At 52.0% G+C, this 22,061-nt stretch overlaps 2 protein-coding genes across 18 annotated transcripts in view; one reads left to right on the forward strand and one right to left on the reverse strand.

The window, feature by feature from the left end:
* The window catches only part of Sbf1 (SET binding factor 1), a 28,554-nt gene extending 12,026 nt beyond the window's left edge, over positions 1-16,528 (forward strand). For 2 of the 4 annotated variants that reach the window (XM_029470002.1, XM_021184342.2), the window contains 24 exons: positions 12-170; positions 245-513; positions 608-780; positions 860-933; positions 1,008-1,203; positions 1,415-1,542; positions 2,434-2,612; positions 2,721-2,857; positions 2,957-3,164; positions 3,484-3,680; positions 3,765-3,902; positions 8,389-8,466; positions 8,840-9,021; positions 9,104-9,283; positions 9,910-10,011; positions 10,085-10,270; positions 10,344-10,470; positions 10,546-10,676; positions 10,749-10,979; positions 14,787-14,894; positions 15,001-15,212; positions 15,703-15,790; positions 15,869-16,000; positions 16,087-16,528. In XM_029470002.1, the coding sequence (XP_029325862.1) occupies positions 12-170; positions 245-513; positions 608-780; positions 860-933; positions 1,008-1,203; positions 1,415-1,542; positions 2,434-2,612; positions 2,721-2,857; positions 2,957-3,164; positions 3,484-3,680; positions 3,765-3,902; positions 8,389-8,466; positions 8,840-9,021; positions 9,104-9,283; positions 9,910-10,011; positions 10,085-10,270; positions 10,344-10,470; positions 10,546-10,676; positions 10,749-10,979; positions 14,787-14,894; positions 15,001-15,212; positions 15,703-15,790; positions 15,869-16,000; positions 16,087-16,185 (3,714 nt within the window). In that variant the 3' untranslated portion in view covers positions 16,186-16,528. The remainder of the gene's footprint in view (positions 1-11; positions 171-244; positions 514-607; positions 781-859; positions 934-1,007; positions 1,204-1,414; positions 1,543-2,433; positions 2,613-2,720; positions 2,858-2,956; positions 3,165-3,483; positions 3,681-3,764; positions 3,903-8,388; positions 8,467-8,839; positions 9,022-9,103; positions 9,284-9,909; positions 10,012-10,084; positions 10,271-10,343; positions 10,471-10,545; positions 10,677-10,748; positions 10,980-14,786; positions 14,895-15,000; positions 15,213-15,702; positions 15,791-15,868; positions 16,001-16,086) is intronic. The other 2 variants (XM_029470003.1, XM_021184343.2) reach the window with 1 other exon arrangement.
* Positions 16,529-17,822: 1,294 nt separating this feature from the next.
* The window catches only part of Ppp6r2 (protein phosphatase 6 regulatory subunit 2), a 71,187-nt gene continuing 66,948 nt past the window's right edge, over positions 17,823-22,061 (reverse strand). For all 14 annotated transcript variants that reach the window (XM_085831973.1, XM_085831971.1, XM_085831972.1 and 11 more), the window contains 3 exons: positions 21,713-21,908; positions 18,817-19,044; positions 17,823-18,725 (listed from right to left, as the gene is read on the reverse strand). In XM_085831973.1, the coding sequence (XP_085688099.1) occupies positions 18,677-18,725; positions 18,817-19,044; positions 21,713-21,908 (473 nt within the window). In that variant the 3' untranslated portion in view covers positions 17,823-18,676. The remainder of the gene's footprint in view (positions 18,726-18,816; positions 19,045-21,712; positions 21,909-22,061) is intronic.

Raw genomic sequence — 22,061 nt, forward strand, 5'->3', positions numbered from 1 at the left:
CATTCCTATAGAAGCTGAGCCCAGGGGTGACACAGTTTGCATACAGCTGTGTTCAGGAGCATGTAGTGTGGAGCACACCTCAGTTCTGGGAGGCCATGTTCTATGGGGATGTGCAGACCCATATCCGAGCCCTCTACCTGGAGCCCTCTGATGGCATGAGCCCCACCCAGGTATGCAGGACTTTTTGGACCTGGACTGTCTGGGGTAGGCACCTTGGCCTTGCCTTACTTTTGTGTCCTGACAGGAGACTGGGGAGGCACAGTCTCAGGATGATGAACGATCTGCCCTGGATGTGGCTTCAGAGCAGAGGCGCCTGTGGCCAACCCTGAGCCGTGAGAAGCAGCAGGAGCTGGTACAGAAGGAGGAAAGCACTGTGTTCAGCCAGGCCATCCACTATGCCAACCGCATGAGCTACCTTCTGCTGCCTCTGGACAGCAGCAAGAGCCGGCTGCTGCGGGAGCGGGCAGGGTTGGGAGACCTGGAGAGTGCCAGCAACAGCCTGGTCACCAACAGGTGGGCTGGGGCCAGTGGTGAGGCCTGGGCCAGGGAGAAGGCTTATGGGGTTGCGGGGGTGCTAATGCCCACACCTCCCCCGCCCCCGACCCAGCATGGCAGGCAGTGTGGCTGAGAGCTATGACACAGAGAGTGGCTTTGAAGATGCAGAGACGTGCGATGTGGCTGGGGCTGTAGTCCGCTTCATCAACCGCTTTGTGGACAAGGTCTGCACAGAGAGTGGGGTCACCAGCGACCACCTCAAAGGACTGCATGTCATGGTACCAGGTATGGCAATACTGGTATGGGAGCATGCCTTAGGTGAGTGGCTGTAGGGGCCCAGGGTATGAGACCTGCTCTCCCCTAGACATTGTCCAGATGCACATTGAGACCCTGGAGGCCGTACACCGTGAGAGCAAGAGGCTGCCCCCGATACAGAAGGTGAGCAGCGGCTGACCAGCTGTGCATACAAAGTCTGGGCTGTGTTCTAAGTTTCTGCTCTGTTTCCTGGGTAGCCCAAGCTGCTGAGGCCACGCCTGTTGCCTGGTGAGGAGTGTGTCCTCGATGGCCTTCGAGTGTATCTGCTGCCAGATGGGCGTGAGGAGGGTGTAGGAGGCAGTGGAGGGGGCCCTGCTCTACTCCCAGCTGAGGGTGCTGTCTTCCTTACCACATACCGCGTCATCTTCACGGGGATGCCTACTGACCCCCTGGGTAAGCCTTTGGACCTTTTTTGTGCCTCTGCCAGCTCTTTGGAGGAGATAAGACTTCTCTTTCCCTTCCCTTTTCTCAAAGAGTCAAAGCCTAATGGGAGATCGGCTCATGTCTGGGCTTTCCTACCCACCCCAGACTTCTGTGTTTGGTACCCTGAGATAGTATGCTTTTCTTCTCCCTTCCCGTCACGACTCTGCTTGGCCTGTTTAAGTGGGGGAGCAGGTGGTAGTCCGTTCCTTCCCCGTGGCTGCATTGACCAAGGAGAAGCGCATTAGTGTGCAGACCCCTGTGGACCAGCTTCTGCAGGATGGGCTGCAGCTTCGTTCCTGCACATTCCAGGTGCGTAAACTCTTGTCCACTGCAGCTAGGTTGAGCCCTATAAGTGGTTTCCTGCCATGGGGCTGTTGACTTGGGAGTGTCACATTGGTTCTCTATAATGGGACTTTCTTGGACCCACCGGCAGTGTACTTGAAACATGGACACTTTTAATATAGTTTAAAGCTTAGACCTTTTGCTTGGGCAGTCTCCCAGCTACTTAAAACTAACCTGACTAACTAGCCTACCACCTGCCACGTGGCTAGCTCTAAACTGTTTCTGCTCCGTGGCAGTCCGTGTCTGTTCCTTCTGTGCCCCCAGCGTCTGCTTTCTTCTACTTCATTTTCTCTCCCTAGAAGTTCCCCTCCACCTCCTGCCCAGCTATTGGCTGTCAACTCTTTATTACAACCAATCAACAGCAAGATAATCTCTGATACAATCCTAGATTGCCTCTAGGCATAGAGGGCTGTCTGACCTTCAAGTATCTGAGCAGGTGTGGAAAAATAAGTATTTAAAATATAAGGCCATTGAGGGGCCATAGAAATGACAGTGCCAGAGTCCTGCCAGCATTTAGCTTTCTGTTAACAGAATTGAACAATTGGAAATACAGAGAGACACCTTCACACATGTAAAGAAAAGGTTACCCAACAGTTCCCAGCCTGCTATCTTTGGAAATAGTGGCCCGTGTCTTTGTTATTATCCTTGGGGCATTGACCTTTGAGTCCAAGTTATGAGTGTATTGTCTGCAGAGACCTCATCAGTTAACACTGAAGTGTACAGCATTGGGCTTTCTTCCAAGTTTACCTGCCTCTGGTGTGCATGCCATAAGAAGGGAGCCTGTGAACTGAATACTATGGTTGGGGAGGAGCCGGGGGGCCACTTAGAGTCCTGAGGGTTTATTGTTTTCTGACCCAGCTGCTGAAAATGGCCTTTGATGAGGAGGTGGGATCTGACAGTGCTGAGCTTTTCCGAAAGCAGCTTCACAAGCTTCGGTACCCACCAGACATCAGGGCCACCTTTGCATTCACACTTGGCTCAGCTCACACACCTGGCAGGCCGCCACGGGTTACCAAGGACAAGGGCCCTTCATTCAGGTATGGAACTGGGTCCCAGAGCCGGGGCAGCCAGGTGCTTGCTGTGCCCCTTGCAGAGTCTTCCTGGACTTCCTGTCCTCTCATCTCTGTTGGACTTTTACACCCCAGAACCCTATCCCGGAACCTGATGAAGAATGCTAAAAAGACCATTGGGCGGCAGTATGTTACTCGCAAGAAGTATAACCCCCCTGGCTGGGAGCATCGGGGCCAGCCACCCCCTGAGGACCAGGAGGACGAGATCTCAGGTGGGAGCAGGGTCAGGGAGATCGCTGTGCTCGTTATCAGAGTTGACCCCATGGAGGCTGGGGCCTGGGTGATGACCCCCAACTGTACCGTTTGCACAGTGTCAGAGGAGCTGGAACCCAGCACACTGACCCCGTCCTCAGCCCTGAAGCCCTCTGACCGCATGACCATGAGCAGCCTGGTGGAACGGGCATGTTGCCGTGACTACCAGCGCCTTGGACTAGGTACCCTGAGCAGCAGCCTGAGCCGGGCCAAGTCTGAGCCCTTTCGTATCTCTCCTGTTAATCGCATGTATGCCATATGTCGCAGGTGAGGGCTGGCTAGAACACGCCAGGAAGATTTTGCCGGGACTGACTAGGGTGGTAGGCAGTGCTTGGACACCTTCCCTGCTTGCCATGGATCCTGGAGAAACAAGGAGCATGGACAGGAGGTGGATAGAGAGTTGGGCTGCAGGTTTGGTGGAGGCTCCCAGATAAGCATAAAGTACCTTTGGCCTTTAGAGTTGGGAGCCATGAATTTGCTCCTTGGTGCTCATCCTGTTAGCTCTTCTTGCCTCCTGTGTGTAAGGCTGTGGGTAGGCACAGGCAAGGCCTCAGAGCTGTCCTCATGATACCTCCAACTCCTACAGCTATCCAGGATTGCTGATTGTTCCCCAGAGCATCCAGGACAACGCCCTGCAGCGTGTATCCCGCTGCTACCGCCAGAACCGCTTCCCTGTGGTCTGCTGGCGCAGTGGGCGCTCCAAGGCTGTCTTACTACGCTCTGGGGGCCTGCATGGCAAAGGTGTTGTTGGTCTCTTCAAGGCCCAGAATACACCTTCTCCAGGTAATCCTCCTTTGTTCTTCCTGTGTCTGCCTACCCTGCTTGTCCAATCTCTGCCTCCTTCAGCTCCAGCTTTTCCTTTCTCAGGCCAGGCCCAGGCCGACTCCAGCAGCCTGGAGCAAGAGAAGTACCTGCAGGCTGTGGTCAGCTCCATGCCACGTTATGCTGACTCATCAGGACGAAACACACTGAGTAGCTTCTCCTCAGCCCACATGGGTGGCCATGGTGAGAGGGGCTCCTGAGTAATGGTAGCCACAGAGCAAAGAGTACTTTGTGGGGCTGTGGCAGAATTTATGCTGGGCCGACCAGCAGGGGCAGAAGTGGCTTGACTGTGGTGTTGGGTATGGGACAAAGAGAGGGACTCCTCTCTGAGTTCTGGGACAGGGCAGGAACACTGCTCAGACCAGGTGAGTGTACTGAGGCCCTGACTCCTTTGACCATAACCCTGTCCATTTCCTCGCCTTCCGTAAACCAGCACATCTGCCAGCGGCCTCTCGGTCCAACAGATGGGTGCTCTGTCCATCCCTCTAGTCCAACAGATGGGTGCTCTGTCCATCCCTCTAGTCCAACAGATGGGTGCTCTGTCCATCCCTCTCGGTCTAACAGATGGGTGCTCTGTCCATCCCTCTCGGTCCAACAGATGGGTGCTCTGTCCATCCCTCTCGGTCCAACAGATGGGTGCTCTGTCCATCCCTCTAGTCCAACAGATGGGTGCTCTGTCCATCCCTCTAGTCCAACAGATGGGTGCTCTGTCCATCCCTCTCGGTCTAACAGATGGGTGCTCTGTCCATCCCTCTAGTCCAACAGATGGATGCTCTGTCCATCCCTCTCGGTCTAACAGATGGGTGCTCTGTCCATCCCTCTAGTCCAACAGATGGGTGCTCTGTCCATCCCTCTAGTCCAACAGATGGATGCTCTGTCCATCCCTCTCGGTCTAACAGATGGGTGCTCTGTCCATCCCTCTCGGTCTAACAGATGGGTGCTCTGTCCATCCCTCTAGTCCAACAGATGGATGCTCTGTCCATCCCTCTCGGTCCAACAGATGGGTGCTCTGTCCATCCCTCTAGTCCAACAGATGGGTGCTCTGTCCATCCCTCTAGTCCAACAGATGGATGCTCTGTCCATCCCTCTCGGTCTAACAGATGGGTGCTCTGTCCATCCCTCTAGTCCAACAGATGGATGCTCTGTCCATCCCTCTAGTCCAACAGATGGATGCTCTGTCCATCCCTCTAGTCCAACAGATGGATGCTCTGTCCATCCCTCTAGTCCAACAGATGGATGCTCTGTCCATCCCTCTAGTCCAACAGATGGGTGCTCTGTCCATCCCTCTAGTCCAACAGATGGGTGCTCTGTCCATCCCTCTAGTCCAACAGATGGATGCTCTGTCCATCCCTCTAGTCCAACAGATGGGTGCTCTGTCCATCCCTCTCGGTCCAACAGATGGGTGCTCTGTCCATCCCTCTAGTCCAACAGATGGATGCTCTGTCCATCCCTCTAGTCCAACAGATGGATGCTCTGTCCATCCCTCTAGTCCAACAGATGGGTGCTCTGTCCATCCCTCTCGGTCCAACAGATGGGTGCTCTGTCCATCCCTCTAGTCCAACAGATGGATGCTCTGTCCATCCCTCTAGTCCAACAGATGGGTGCTCTGTCCATCCCTCTCGGTCCAACAGATGGGTGCTCTGTCCATCCCTCTCGGTCCAACAGATGGGTGCTCTGTCCATCCCTCTAGTCCAACAGATGGATGCTCTGTCCATCCCTCTAGTCCAACAGATGGGTGCTCAGTCCATCCCTCTCGGTCCAACAGATGGGTGCTCTGTCCATCCCTCTCGGTCCAACAGATGGGTGCTCAGTCCATCCCTCTCGGTCCAACAGATGGATGCTCTGTCCATCCCTCTAGTCCAACAGATGGGTGCTCTGTCCATCCCTCTCGGTCCAACAGATGGGTGCTCTGTCCATCCCTCTCGGTCCAATAGATGGGTGCTCTGTCCATCCCTCTAGTCCAACAGATGGGTGCTCAGTCCATCCCTCTCGGTCCAACAGATGGGTGCTCTGTCCATCCCTCTCGGTCCAACAGATGGGTGCTCAGTCCATCCCTCTCGGTCCAACAGATGGGTGCTCTGTCCATCCCTCTCGGTCCAACAGATGGGTGCTCTGTCCATCCCTCTTGGTCCAACAGATGGGTGCTCTGTCCATCCCTCTCGGTCCAACAGATGGGTGCTCCGTCCATCCCTCTCGGTCCAACAGATGGGTGCTCTGTCCATCCCTCTAGTCCAACAGATGGGTGCTCCGTCCATCCCTTGCTGTGTTTGCTGATGGTACATCCTTAAACTCATTTTCTCATCCTTCCTCTAGCCTGTCTACTTCCAGCTGCCACTCTGCGCATTAGTGGGCCTTCATACTCTTGTGTCCAGGCTTTGGGTTTGTCTGCACTGTTCTTGCTGTCCTTGTCATCCCCTGTACATACCTTCATTGCACCTGAACTCACTAAGAGGCGCCAGGCCAACCTTCCCATGCTGACTTCTGCCTGTGAGGTGTGTGCGGACACAGTTCTCTGCCTGAGAACTGCTATTATCATAATTGTGTGCAGTGGCATTTGCTTCCCCGATGTAGCCGTGGGCTGGACTCTTCATAGTTGGTCTAGATGGCAGTCTAGAGGGGCGTCCTGGGTATGCTCTGGACACTCTCTGTGAGGGCAAATGCCTGGTTAGCAAATGAAGTGTGGGTTATGGGCACTGCTCTGGCCTCCTTCTCCTGACTTGACTGCTAGATGCTGGGATCTTTGGCTGATTCTTTGGCTTACAACTCTAGCCACTGACTTGCATACCAAGCCCAGTGCATGTCAAGCTAGGTCCCTGTGCTTGGAAATCTGTCTCAGCATTTGGTGTGGCATCTGCCATAGACTGCAGGGCCCATTTTTACCAAGCTGGTGTCACACTGTCACTTGGGAGTAAGTTGCCCCAGTCCATCTTGTGTGCTCAAAACCTCCAGTTCCCCCATTCCCCTCTTGAAGTTGTAGGGCTACATTTTCTCTTCTGGTCTCAGATCCTGAAAGTATAATGGCACTGGTGACTTTTAGGCTGGTGGTAGTTCCCACGAGAGCAGCCATCTTGTAGGCCAGGGTTCTTAAGTCTGTCTTGTCTGTCTTGTTCCTGTGGTTGATTGTTCTTTCTTATAGTTTTTCCAAGATACGGTTTCTCCTGTAGCCCTGGCTGTTCTGTAAATTGCTTTATAGACCAGGCTGGCCTCAAACTCACAGAGATTCATCTGCCTCTGCCTCCTGAGTGCTGTGATTAAAGGCATGCGCCACCACACCAAGCCTGATCTGTTCTTGTTTGTTTGTTTACAGGGTTTCTCTGTATAGTCTTGGCTGTCCTGGAACTTACTCTGTAGGCTAGGCTGGCCTTGAACTCAGAAATCTGTCTGCCTCTGCCTCTCAAGTGCTGGGATTAAAGGTGTGTGCCACCACTGCCCGGTGCCAGATCTGTTCTTGCTAGTAGCTTTCTGCCCTTCCTTTTTTCTGTACCTACTTACTCTACCCCAGGCTTCTTCACTCCCTGTTGAACTTGTGGTTCTCATTTGTATTTACCAGTGCTTATCAGTGATCTTCATCTCTTGTTAACACTTGCTGGCCACTGGTGCTGAGGACAGGCAGCAAGTCTGCTCTCATGGTCACCAAGTGATACTAGTAGGCCAGACTGACCAATTGTCATTGTTCCCTGAGAGTACCTGCTTTTTGTGTGATTAAATGTATTTTATAGTCTGATCTTTCTGCCAGAAAATCTGAGTGGCACCTTCAGGCAGCAGCCTCCCCTCCGAGTGTGTGCTTTCACCTTCCCTGATGTCTTCTGGACAGATCTGTAAACCTTCTCCAGTGCAAATGTTGCTACCTCTGGTGTTATAAATTCAGGGTGTAGGGCCACCCTCCCTGACTGTCCAGTGATGATCTGGAGTCTGGCTTCCTTCAGCTCTACTTGGATTTCCAGCTGCAGCCTAAATAGGCGGATACTGTCTGCACTCCAAGTTGGCTAACTGCCATCTGTAATGTGGGGTTGTCAGAGAAGTCAGGGTGTGGAAGACTGGCCTTGAGCTTGGCCATAGCGATCTCTGTGTTGGGTGGGGTGATGTTTTGCACCATGCCTTTTTCTGTGTCCTGTATGAGGGAGGCCTCTGCACAGTCAGGTAAACTTGAGGTGTGTATGACTCAGGCTTCTCCCAGATACATTGTCCCTGCCCGTAACTCTGCCTGGTGCAGTCCTAGGACTCAGATCTGCTCATGTCCTCGACTGAACTGTCACCCCACCACTCCAGCTCTTCTTTCTCCCTTTTCCAGTTGCCTCTAGGTCTCCTCCAAGACTGAGGCTCTCAGGTACCTGTGTTTTGTTCTGGGCAAGGCTACTACATGGCTGTGTGTTGAATATTCATGTAATTGTCCAGCAGTCAGACCCTGGCTTACTATAAAGATAGGTCTAAGAGAAACTTGAAGACAAGATTTCTCTGAGATGTTTGAAGAAGAGCCCACTATTCCAAAGTCTGACCTTTCCCAGTATCATAGAACCTCTATACCTAGTTACCCCTGGTGGAGAGGACCCATACCTGGACCAGACAAGGACCCATCCTGTTTCTGACCCCTGGGAGTGGGGCTTGGTGGGAGCCTTTGACAATCCAGGCCTGGAACCAAATCTGAGCCTTCTCTCTGCTGTGCCCTCAGTGCCCAGCCCCCGAGCCAGGGTCACCACGCTGTCCAACCCTTTGGCGGCCTCGGCCTCCAGATGGACTGCGTCCCGAGGTACTGTACTGGGGCTTTCCCCTTAACTGGAACTGATGGCCCCCTAGTATGAGTCAAGCCATCTTTGGCACTAATATCTCTTTTCACACCCAGCACTAACTGCCCCTTTGTGACAGACTAGCACAACTGACTCCTCCTAGCCCTAGTTACTTACCTGCCCAGCACCTGGTCCTGATCTAGACACTAACACAGGCCACCCCCACCCCCATGTGCCTCAGCATTTGTGTGTTCCAGCCCTCCTCCCTCTGTGGCCTGCCGACCACTCTGCCCTGCCTGGAAACTCAGTTCCCCTCCCTGGAGGCCAGGCCCAGCCAGCCCCAGGTAAGTGATGCTCTGACCTCAATCTAGCACTTACTGGGTGTCTCCTTTGCAGGGAAATGGAGCAGTGTCCGAGCCAGTGGTCGAAGCAGTGGTCTTGGTGCTGATGTGGGCTCTCGGCTAGCTGGCAGAGATCTCCTCAGTACTCCCCACACCAATGGAGCTCCACCTGATTCTGGTTTTCTGCGGCCACAGCGTGCAGCCCTCTACATCATTGGTGACAAAGCTCAGCTCAAGGTAACTGGGGTAGAGGTGTAGGGCTAGGAGGGGGAGCACAGGGCTAGGCATGGCTCACAGTTTGTCATTGGTTTTCTTCCAGGGTGTGCGCCCAGATCCCTTGCAACAGTGGGAGCTGGTACCTATTGAAGTATTTGAGGCAAGGCAGGTGAAAGCCAGCTTCAAGAAACTGTTGAAGGCCTGTGTGCCTGGTTGCCCTTCCACTGAGCCCAGCCCAGCCTCCTTTCTGCGCTCACTGGAGGACTCAGAATGGCTGATCCAGGTCTCTGCACTGCCTCTGCCTCTGCCCACCTGGGTGCTAGGTCTCTCTAGGTCTGGGCTTGCTTGTTTGACATCTTGGGCATGAGGAGGGGGAGGGGCGTAATAGGTGCTTGCTATGTAGTGTCATGTTGTTGGGGAGGCAGCTGGTGGTCTGGGCCAGTCTGCTGTGTGCAGGGAGTTAGGTGTCCAGTGTGGAATCACACTGGCTTGTGGGGCAGGGCCCTCTGCTGCTTTGCCCTTTTTGCAGAATGGACATAGGTTGTTGTGTCATCGGTGCCCAGTGAAAACTAGAGTGCTGAGGGGTGGGACTGCTGTCACCTGAAAGGCAGCACTTAACTCTCTTTTTGAGACACGGTCTCACAGTGTAGCACTCGCTGACCTAGAACTTGTGGCAATTCTAGGTCCTGAGATTACAGGCAACCACCGCCACACCCAGCAAAGGACAGGGACTTCTGAATCTGCCTTCCTTGTCATGGGTGGCTTGGGATGGGTGGGCAGGCTGGAGGGACAGTGCAAGCATGACCAGAGCAGAGTGGGTCCATCCAGTGCTGTAGACACTACTGGCCTTCCCAGGATTCTGTGGATGTGTGAGCCTCTGAGTCCTGATTGGCTGTAGTGTCCGTGCAGATCCACAAGCTGCTGCAGATATCGGTGCTGGTAGTGGAGCTGCTCGACTCTGGCTCCTCTGTCCTGGTGAGCCTGGAGGACGGCTGGGACATCACCACTCAGGTGTGTGCAGGTGTGGGGAAGCGGGGAGGGGAGGGGCCTCCGATGTCCTCCTGACATCTGCTGGTGTTGGCAGGTGGTATCCTTGGTGCAGCTGCTCTCAGACCCCTTCTACCGCACTCTGGAAGGCTTCCGACTGCTAGTGGAAAAAGAGTGGCTGTCCTTTGGCCATCGTTTCAGCCACCGTGGGGCCCACACCCTAGCTGGGCAGAGCAGTGGCTTCACACCTGTCTTCCTGCAGTTCCTGGACTGTGTACACCAGGTGGGTAGATTTCCATGTAGGTAGGCTTGACCTGTGCTCCCCTGCCTGACCTCTGACCCCCTACATATTACAGGTCCATTTGCAGTTCCCCATGGAGTTTGAGTTCAGTCAGTTCTACCTCAAGTTCCTTGGTTACCACCACACATCCCGCCGTTTCCGGACCTTCTTGCTGGACTCTGATTATGAGCGTATTGAGCTGGGTATGTAGGGAAGAAGGGGATCTGGGGTAACTGTCTGGGCCAGCGGGGCCTAAGCTCAGGGCTGCTCTTGTGTAGGGCTGCTGTATGAAGAGAAGGGTGAACGCAGGGGCCAGCTGGCATGTAAGTCAGTGTGGGAGTATGTAGACCGGCTAAGCAAGAGGACCCCCATGTTCTACAACTACACATATGCACCCGAGGACACAGAGGTGAGTGGGGCCTGACTGGGGCAGCGGCTCCTGCATGGCCCAGCTTCTGAACATAGGCTTACTTGCTCCCAGGTGCTGCGACCCTACAGCAACGTGTCCAATCTGAAGGTGTGGGATTTCTACACTGAGGAGACGCTGGCTGAGGGGCCCCCTTATGACTGGGAGCTGGCCCAGGGACCCCCTGAGCCCCCAGAAGAGGAACGTCCTGATGGAGGTGCTCCCCAGAGCAGGCGCCGTGTGGTATGGCCATGCTATGACAGCCGTCCTCGAGTCCAGCCTGATGCCATCTCACGTCTGCTGGAGGTGAGTGCTGTCCCACACAACATGGGAGTACAACACGGGAGTGCCTCTGTGTGTGTGTGTGTGTGTGTGCGCGTGCGCGTGCGCGTGTGTCAGTAGTTACTCTTGAGAACTGGGGTGGCACTGACTGCGCCCACCATGTGAACTGCTTACATACTTGGGGTAGCTGTGGTTCTTAGGTCCCTGTCCCATGCTAATAGATATTTACAGATAATGATAAGAAAGCATTTGTCAAGCCGGGCGTTGGTGGCGCACGCCTTTAATCCCAGCACTCGGGAGGCAGAGGCAGGCGGATTTCTGAGTTCGAGGCCAGCCTGGTCTACAGAGTGAGTTCCAGGACAGCCAGGGCTACACAGAGAAACCCTGTCTCGAAAAACCAAAAAAAAAAAAAAAAAAAGAAAGCATTTGTCAGAAACTCTCAAGACCTGGGACCTGGTTTTTACTCTTGGCATATGTGTATCCCTTTACCTCATATTTTAATCAGCTTTCATCACTGAGGAAATACTAGAGATAGGTTTGTTGACAGGGTACAGAAATTGATTTAGCTTGCAGTTCTGGAGGCTCAAGGGAGTGTGCTCAGTTCTAGGAAGTGTCTGGGCCGGGTCACATCATGGCAGTCTTCCAAGAAGTGTTCTCACCCTTCCCTATTACCCAAGGACCTTCCACCAGACCCCACCTCTTAAAGATCCATCACTTCCTACCTAGATCTGATACTCCGGGACACATCTATCCTTCAGTACCTGGGTGTCAGTGCAGGCAGTGTTTTCCCAGGAGCTACTCACTCTGCCTCTGCTCAGTTGTCTGTCAGGCATGTCTTAAAGTGAGCAGTAGCCCTTCTGGGCTCCGGCCCTGGAGTTTAGAGTCACCTTTACCTCCGACTTGCCATCTCTTCTGGCCATATCTGCTCAGGAGTCAGACTTAAACAAGGACAGAGATCCCTTGAAAGAAAAAATGGTCAAATGAGCTGTGGTAGTTGGTGTGTGGGAACTGAGGCAATGTACAGGGTGACAGATCTGTCCCTGAGTAGCTCATCAAAGGGGCTGAGCAGTCAGAAGGGTCTGGGCCTCAGGGCCTAAGTAAGAAGAAATTTGTACTCCTCTGTGCTGGCTGTGTTCCCTTCAAGATTCTGTGAGCACTGCCTGGTGTCCTCATGTGCAAAGTAGGATGTTGATTTGTGCTGCCCAAGCAAGGTGGTAAGCGTGAAATATGTTTTGATGATCCAGTGTAGGGCCTGGCCCAAAGGGTTTGTTACTTGAGTGCAGATGTGTGGGTAGTTTGGCACAGGGATGGTAGTGTGGAAATCAGAAGCACTGGCTTGATCGGATGTAACTGGAGCCTCTTAGTTTCCCTGTGGCATAAATATGCATAGTATTTTATTTTTGTTTTACTTTTTTAAAAGAAGTTAAAAAATGAGAGAAGGCTTTCTATTTCTGCTTCGCTTTGCTTTTCCAGTACTGAGAATTGAACTCAGAGCCTTATTTATGCTAGGTAGGTGCTCCACCACTGAGCTATAGCTGAAACTTGATTATTTTATTATTATTATTATTATTATTATTATTATTATTATTCTGAGACAAGATCTAAGTTGTCCTAGCTGGCTACAATTTGAGATCCTCCTGCCTCAGCCTCCCCAGTAGTTGGGAGTACGTACTCTAGGTCTGGCCTCTAATTCCTTTTTTCTTTGTATATCCAATCTAATACCAGTTCCTTTCAGTCTGAAAGACTTAGTATTTCTTGTACTACAGATCTGCTAGTCACACCTTGCCTCAAGCTTCTGTATTATTTATTATGTGTGAGAATGCTCCCCACCCTTTGGCGACAGTGCTATCAATGAGTGGGTCAGTCCAGGACCTTGTGTGCACAGGGAGGTGCTCTCCACCAAGCTATGACCTCTGCCTGCCTGCCTGCTGCATCCTTAAGGGGTTTTGTGTTTGGTTTTTGGGGGGTGGGGGTGGGCAGGGTTTACTCTAGCCCACGTTAACCTGGAACTAACATTTTTTTCTCAGGCTGACTTCAAACTCAGTAATCTTTGTGTTTCGACCTTGTAGTTAAAAGCGCCTGCTGCCGGGTGGTGGTGGCGGCGCACGCCTTTGATCCCAAGCACTCAGGAGGCAGAAGCAGGCAGATTTCTGAGTTCGAGGACAGCCCGGTCTACAGAGTGAGTTCCAGGACAGCCAGGGCGATACAGAGAAACCCTGTCTCGAAAAACCAAAACCAACCAAACAAACAAAGGCGCTTGCCGTCGTGCCCAGCTATTGACAGTCTTTGAGACATGGCTTGTGTAGCTAAAGACGGCCTGGGGCTCCTTCCTGATCCTTTGGCTTTCCCCTTCCTTCCAAGTGTTAGGATTACTAAACTCTTGTAAACTACCATGCCCAGCTCTCACTTAGTCTTAAGAGATAGGGTGTTGCTGTGTTTCCCTAGGTTGGCCTAGAGCTGCCAGTCTCAAGTGATCCTTCTAATTTAGCCTGCCAGGAAGGTAAAACTACATGGGAAACACAGTGCCTGGCTTTGCCTGCCTGCCTCTCCATCTTTCTTTCTTTTTACATGCTAGCAGTGCTGGATATTAAACCCAGCTTTGTGCCTGGGAAACGAGTGCTCTCTCTCACACTGCGCTGTACTACACTTACCCATGTGGCACTGCTTTTAAAGGATATTTTCTTTGAATATAGAATTCAGATGTGGCAAGTTTTTAAATTCAAGCCCCACGCTGAACCCCCACTGATAGAATACCAATTAAACCCACACACTACATTCAGTTTTAAGATATCATTACATTGTTTTCTGGCTTGCAGTATGTTCACCAAAATCAGTGTTCATTCATATCCTTATGGACTATAACATGTCATCTTCTATTTTTAACTTCTGATATAATATAGCCTTTGTTGGCCTGTAACTCATAAAGACTGGCCTGCATCTGCCTCCTGAGTGCTGGAATTAAAGAAGTATACCACCCCTGGATATATATATAGTTTTTTTTTAAATATTTATTTATTTATTTATTATAGGTAAGTACACTGTAGCTGTCTTCAGACACTCCAGAAGAGAGCATCAGATCTCATTACGGATGGTTGTGAACCACCATGTGGTTTCTGGGATTTGAACTCAGGACCTTTAGAAGAGCAGTTGGCGCTCTTAACCGCTGAGCCATCTCACCAGCCCTGGATATATCTTTTTTTTTTTTTTTTTTTGGTTTGTCGACACAGGGTTTCTCTGTGTAGCTCTGGAGCTCACTTTGTAGACCAGGATGGCCTCTAACTCAGAAATCCGCCTGCCTCTGCCTCCCGAGTGCTGGGATTAAAGGCATGCGCCACCACGCCCGGCTTGGATATATCTTTAAAATATTTTAAATTACATTTACTTATTTAGTGTGTCTGCCCGTGTGTGGGTGGAAGCTCAGAGGTGAACTTTGAGGAGCCAGTTCTCTCTCCTTCCATCATGTAGGTCTAAAGATTGTACTTCATTCAGTTGGCAGGCTCGGTGACAAACCTTCACTGACTAAACCAGTATGTTCACTCAGTCTGGATTTTTGTTTTCTTGTTGTTGTTGTTTTTGTTTTAAATTATTTTTAAATTAAAAAAAATCTTCATGTGTATGTACGCTTTGCCTGCATGTATGTATATGTCTGGATACATGCCTGGAACCTACAAAGGTCAGAAAAGGGTGTTGGGTCCCCAGGAACTACAGGTAGATGTGAGCACCATGTGGATGCTGGGCATCAAACCCAGCTCCTCTGCAAGAACAAGTGCTGTAGCTGCTGAGCTGTCTTCCCAGCCTCTGCATGATCTTCTGCTCACCAATTCTCCCCAGGAGCTGCAGCGCTTGGAGACAGAGTTAGGTCGGCCTTCTGAACGCTGGAAAGACACCTGGGACCGGGTGAAGGCTGCTCAGCGCCTTGAAAGCCGGCAAGATGGACGTGTGAGTGGGTGGGAGGATAGGCTGGGCAGAGGAATATCCAGTATGGGTGTTGCCAGGAGATGGAGGCTGATCAGCTTTGATAGTAATTCCATTCTGCTCTTTGCAGGGTACCCCCAGCTCACTTCTGGTGTCAGCTGTGCCCCACCACCGCCGCTCGCTAGGCGTCTATCTACAGGAGGGGCCTGTGGGCTCTACTCTTAGCCTCAGCCTGGACAGTGACCAGAGCAGTGGCTCAACCACATCTAGCTCTCGGCAGGCCGCCCGACGGAGCACCAGCACCCTGTACAGCCAGTTCCAGACAGCTGAGAGTGAGAACAGGTGTGAGCGGCACGGCCTGCTGCTACTTCTGGACTGGGAATTGGGACCCATGCATGACTCTCAAATGGGGTTTTAGGTTCTTTGAGGAGTTATTTTCTGTAGGTAAAAGGAGTTGTAGAAGCTATAACAATTGCCTAAGCATAGGTCAGCATCAAAAGAGGTTTGGGTTGTAGACCTGGTGACTGTAGCAGGTCTGAAATGGAGCTAAGAGGTATCATAGGACAGTCACTAGATGAGACTGGGGCAGACAGGATCCATCCTCCCTGGGCCTTGAGGGGCCATTTTACTCTGGTTCCCTCCACAGATTTGACTGCTAAGTTCCTCTTCCTCTTTAGGGTGTCTATGTCACATGGGACTACCTCCTAGATACGGTGTTTGGGACCCAGTGTCAGTCTCACGATGACTATAGAGGGACTCACCCTTCATCTAATTTCTAGAGGTGGTCCTCCACCTAATAGCTAACCTGGCCCTGATTCTGGTACAAATGCAGGTCCTATGAGGGCATCCTGTACAAGAAGGGGGCCTTCATGAAGCCCTGGAAAGCCCGTTGGTTTGTCCTAGACAAGACCAAGCACCAGGTGAGTGGTGGTACAGGGACAAGGGAAACAGAAGACAGGCCTGTCTTGACTCTGCACATCTTCTCATCCTCACCCCAGCTGCGATACTATGACCACCGAATGGACACAGAATGCAAGGGTGTCATTGACCTGGCAGAGGTGGAAGCTGTGGCACCTGGCACACCCACTATAGGTGCCCCTAAGACTGTGGATGAGAAGGCCTTCTTTGATGTGAGCCTCTGTCAAGGGGTGGGGAACACCTGGGGCCAGGGGCTTGGAGTTATAGGGGCACGAAGCCAGTAACCCGCTCTTCCCAGGTGAAGACAACACGTCGCGTTTACAACTTCTGTGCCCAGGATGTGCCCTCAGCCCAGCAGTGGGTGGACCGGATCCAGAGCTGCCTGTCGGATGCCTGACCCCACCCGGCCCTGCCCGGGCTGCTCTGCTTCCAGTCGTTACAGACCACTAGGGGTGGGCAGGGCCGCCCCGGCCATGTTTACAGCCCCGGCCCTCGACAGTATTTGAGGCCCTGAGCCCCCCAGCACTTGTGTGTACAGCCCCCGCCCCGCCCCACCTGGCCAGCTCTAACTTATTGTGGTGTCATGGCTGAGCCGTTTAGGGACGCGGCCATGGTACAGCCCTGCCCTGGGCTTGTAAATAGTCCACCCTACCCGGCCCATCAGTGTGCTGGCCCTGGCCGGCTGGCTGTGCTAAGTTGTTTCTAGAACCAGAGTCTATATAAAGAGAGAACTAACGACACACTTGTGCGCTTGCATCAGCACCGTGAGTTGTGGGTCTGCCCAGAGGGGCTCCTTTGTCTCAACCCTGGGTCTCCTGAGTGGGTAGCAGGTTGCTATCCTCTGTATGCCTTTTCTGGAGCCTGAGCCCATCTTCCTCCGAGATCCCCGGCCATGAGTGGCTTTGCACAGGAAGGGGACTTCCTGCAGCAAAGGAAGGACTTGTTAACCCGACTTCCCCAGGCCTCCACACCAGAGAAAGCCCCATCACTCTACCCAGATAGCTCTGGAAAATCAGTTCAAGTCCAGGATTCTGTGGAGTGTTGTAGAGGGAGTCGGAGACCTTGGGAAGGTGTTGTGAAGGCAAAGGGCAAAGGTCACAGACCCTGGACAGAAAGGAGCATGGGCTCTTAGGACAAAAGGTCCTCAAGGAAGCTGGGATGGGGAAAGGTGGCTCTGTGAAGGGCAACACCCCTAGTGGTCATGGCTCTCAGGCTGTCTACACCTCCTCCTCCTTCCCTGATAGCTCAGTGTGTTGTGGTTTGTTGTGGTTTTTGTTGTTGTTGTTGTTGCTGGGCTTGTTACTTCTTGCCTGTGAACCTCACTAGGCCTAGACTTCATTGGCTATGTCCTTGTAGTCAGGGTTGGGGCAGAGAGGTATGTATGAGGGTGGCTCAGGGTGGCTGTCGGTGTTGAGGCCTAACCACTGGAAATCTGGGGTGAGCAGCTGCAGGTAGAAAAGGGGCAGAGCCAGTGAAGATGCCAGAGGGCTGACCTTGTGTGGTGGGAGGTGGCTGTGAACCTCTGTCAGCTCTGCTGCTCTATTGTCATGACTTCTGGTCCCCACAACTGGACCTGGGATAACCATAGATCTTTCCTCAATTATGATTCAAGAAACCCATCAGGACAGACTCTGGGGAGGAGGGTCCTGCTCGCCACATTTCAGGTGTTAAGACAAGAGTTGGGGAAGTAGCTGGGGAAGTGGCTGACACACCTAAGAAAAAAGGTGAATGCTGGTAGAGGCCAAGGGCAGAACCATAGGACCCACTGAAGGAAGCAGAGGAGCTGCTGGGAGGGAGGGATATGAGCCTTGGGGCTGACTCACTTCCAGAGGGATACACCTCTCTTCCCAGGATGGGCCCTGGGGTTGAGTGAAACAAACCTTTACAAAATGGGTGTCCTTGGTTTGACTGTTAAGGAAGAGCTTTTCATTTCTGTCGCAACATGAGTCCCAACTACTGAGAATGAGCCTAGGGATAGCAAAGGTGTCCACACAGGCTGGGGCTCGGCATTTGTAGCCTAACAATAATACACACTTTTTCAATAAGAATACTTTTTATTGGGGGTTGGATGCCCTGTCAGAAGGTCAGAACATTTAAAGAAAAAAAAAAAAAAAAAGACAACATAGACTTTTAGACTCTTCGTGGACAATATGGGCCCGCCCTGTCTCTCAGCCTCCCAGTGGTTTTCTGTGCCCACTCTTACATGTCTGATGCAGCTCCAACACCCACCCAAGCATGCCAAGTCTGCCTGCTGAGCACAGAGACAACTCCATCAGGTCCAGAGGGTCTTTTGTTTTTAAGGCAGTCAAAATTTGTAGCCTGATTCAATGCCAGCTCCCAGGAGCCTCTGGGCAGCTAGAACTGGGGTTTGACCTCATGTGGCCAAACTAGTGCCAGACCCCCATGTATTATTATTATTGGGGATCAGGTCTCTCCAACTCAGGCCTTCACATCTGCCGTGAGCCAAGAGAGACCCTGTATTGAAGCTGGGTACAAAGTGCAAAAAAACCAAAAAACAAAAAAAAAAAAACGGCTTTTCCTCCGTGCATTAAAAAGTACAGATGAAACCAGAGCCTTCCTGCCCATCTGACGGTGCTGGCACCTTAGGGTCTTGTTCCCTCCCCATCCCCTGCAGGTAGAAGCTGCAAGTCAGGGGCCTCATTGCCAGACCAAGACCTGGACGGGGAGTGGCCAGGTCCATCTGTCCTCCAACAGGACCAAGGCAGGCAGGAGACACAGGAGCTGGGTCATCCAACTGGTTCAACTGCCAGCTTTACCAAATGCAGCATTTATTTTAAAGTTAAATTAAAAAAAAATTGCATCACCAGGTAGTTTTCTTGATTAAGGAAGCAGCCTGACCAGGGCGGGCCACGGCCGGATGGCAGCAGTTACACAGGACCATTTAAGGCAGCGCCTTCTGGCAGGGCATCTGCCTTCCTGCATAAATGGGGGAAGAGGCAGAGTTGCAGCATGTGAGCTTCTGGGGTTCACCCAGGCCCACCCTACCCTCTTTGGCCGATCTACTCACCTGTCCTTTGTCATCGTCCCCAGGGTGGCAACTATGGCTGGGGCTGCTGTGGTTACTGCCATGATCGGTCCTGGGGGCACTGCAGCAGCCACTGAGGAAGAGGCCACCATGGTGGCCGTGGGAGAGCCTGCCTTGCTTGGTGCTATGGTAGCCACGGCAGGACTGATGGTCACTTCTGAAGGTGCGGGGCGGGCAGGGGCTAACACGGTACTATCAGGACACTCAGCCCTGTGTGACAGACAGGCTCCAGTTATGGGTGCCCCTACTTCACTGCTGCCTATTTCAGATACCCAACAGCCAGCAAAGGGCCTACAAGTGATGCACACAGCTCCTTTCTGCTTCTCTCTTCTGTGGCATGACTACAGCTGGCTTTGTAGCCCTGAGTCCCTGAGACAGTGGGACAAACTACATGATGACCATGACCTCAATACTTCCTATAAACAGCACTCAAATCCTGACAGCTGTGGAGCTTCATTTACTGATGGCCCCAATGTTGCTGCTTAAATTTAACTTCACCCTTACGCTATCTAAAGGGTCCCTGATGGCCAGGCATAGTGAGCCATGCCTTTATCATGTACTTAGGAGGCATAGGCAGGCAGATCACTGAGTTTTGAGTCCATCCTGACCTCCATAGAGAGTTCCAGGCCAGCCAGGGCTATAAAGTGAGACCTGTGTTTGCAAAAAAAGTGGGGTGAGGAGGAGGGATTATATAAGGACTGAGGGTCTTCATACCCAAAGCTAGCCTAGACTAACCACAAGTAACAGATGGATCCTGCAGAACAAAGATACCTAGCTCTGGCCCAGGGAGGGGTTCTCAGATGAGATGCAGGACAAGCAAGGAGGGAGGGAGTTGTAAAGGCTGAATAAAACTTGGCAGTGGTTCAACTATCCAGCAAGTTTTGAAAATAGCTTTGTAAAGGGTTTACTTTGTCTTTTTGCAGCAGGGTTAAAGTACTTCTCTAGGAAGTACTTTAGAAAAAGGATGAAGGTCTCTAAACTTTTAAGGCAGGCTGTTAGTTGGATGTGATCTTCCTCGGTAATCTGATCACTAAAGAGATGGAGGTGGGACAGTAAACTCACAAACAAGCCTGTGTACTGTCAACCCAAGGAACTGCAGTCTAGGCTTTTCCTCTTAATTTTATCACATCTGAATCAGTAGCCATGTGAACCCTTCTCCAAGTCTTGGCTCTACATTTTTGCTTTTCTACGAATCTTTTCGATATATATAGTGGTGTTTGCGTTAGGGGCGATATCCTGCCTAGGGTTCCTAGAACACAGAGCCAGGGCCTCAATGAGCTTTGGACATGAGCAGCCAGACGCTATGGGTACAGAATATGAAACTTTGAGTCCCAGCTGCAAACAGCAGTTCTCAGCTGTGGGCTGTGGCCCTTTACAGTTATGTTCATCACAGTACCAAAGTTCTAGTTGTGAAGTAGCAACAAAAATAATTTATGATTGGGATCAGCACAGCATGTGAAACTGTATTAAAGGTCACACAGTAGGAAGGTTGGGAACCACCGGGTTACACCAACCATGGATTCCAGCTGCTTAATCTCCCCGCTTAGCTGAGGGAAACCCCTTAAGTCCCAATATCACAGAGGACCCTCTAGAAGCACACACATGGGCAGGGCCTACCCTGTGTGTGAGGAGGAGTAGGCAGGGCTGATAGGACCCAGAGCCTGAATGCATGATGGTAAACTTGTGCTAGGCAGTCTGTCTGCTGCCCACTGGGTCAAGAACAAGCTGGTGTCAGGTACATCCCAGACTTGGAAGTGTAGGCAGGGACAAGACCAGAAACCCCATAGGTGATACTCATTTAAGAGTAGATGCAGAATCCAAAACAAAACCCCCACATGGGCCTAAGGTCAAGAGCCTTGTGAGATTAGTACCTTGTCTCCTGGTAGGGTCCAGCCCTGAGACTTCCTCTACTGTACCCTGAACTTAGGTGGAGATTCTGCCTCAGGGCCTTTGTATGGGAAGCCATTTACAGTATCCTGTATCCACAGGCAACTCCTTATGCTCCTGAGCCTCACCACCTGCTCTCCCACCGCTGAATGCCAGGAGGCTGTGAGCTCCCTGGGGAACACAGGGATCTAGCTTTGTGGAGTAACCCTGACTCACTGGGTAGCTCCTTGACACCTTGGTCCTATCTTCTCATCTTGACCACTCAAAATCGAAGCACCTGCTGGAGTGGCTGGCCTCTTGGCAGGGACGATGACGACATACCTGATTCCTTCCCTAGGGACGGCCTTCAGACACTGCAAGGGAACTGTGGCTTGACCACCTGCGAGCTGTTTCTACTTCCCAGTCAGGGCTCAGACTACACCTAATCCCTAACCCTGAGATGCATTTTGTCCTACTGTGCGAGCATGCAGGCACCTGACTATAATCCACAAGAGCCCTACAACAAATGGCACAGCACAAAGTGGGGTAACAGGAGAGGGCTGGCCAGAGTCCTAAGCTTTCCCTACAGAAAGTTAAGAGCAACAGGCCTTTCCTCCACTGTCTGGGACAACTGTAGACACCAAGGAGGTTAGCCAGTCCCAGAGCCTGAAAACCAGGTATTCTCTGTAACTGGCTCCTGTAGTGGAGACTGTCATTCCAAGTTTCTGGGGAACTCTTGGGACATCCAGGTTCTATCTTCTACTCTGAAACATTTAAAACAGAAAATATACACTGTTGTCTAAGAAGCCCTCTGGTTCAGCCTTTCCCTTAGAAAGAGGCACTGTTTTTCTAGAGACAGCTTCACAGGATCATTAGCCATGGAGCATCAGTAAGGATTCTAGTCTAACCTCCACTTGTTCTCAAGGAGCTGGAGTCTGGCACTGAGCCCTGTTCTCAGAAGCCATGCAGTGTTCACTGGGCCCCCCAGGAAAGCTTTCTAGTCCCTTCACACCTGCCAATAGCAGCCTCCGCAGTCCTGGGTGGTGGGGAGACCTTTCCAGTATGGCCTGTGCACACAGCTTCCACAGTACCCGCTGCCTTCTCGTCATCTTCACTGTCAGATCCCCCAGAGGAGCTGCTGTCAGAGGCTACCAGGGGGGCCTTCCTAGTGACACACACATTCCAGGCACAAGGCGAGGTAGGACCAACTGCAAAAGAAGAAACCCTGCGATATTTGTGAGGGCAGAGGAGCCAGAGAACACAGCTACCATGGCCTCAGGGATCCCAGATTTGCATAAGTCAGTGTGAGATGAGCGGCAGAGACGGCACACGTTGGCTTCCTGAGTGTTACACACGTGTAT

This window comes from Mus caroli, unplaced genomic scaffold, assembly GCF_978045245.1.
Source record: "Mus caroli unplaced genomic scaffold, Mus_caroli_1 scaffold_16, whole genome shotgun sequence".
In the NCBI taxonomy this organism is placed as follows: domain Eukaryota; kingdom Metazoa; phylum Chordata; class Mammalia; order Rodentia; family Muridae; genus Mus; species Mus caroli.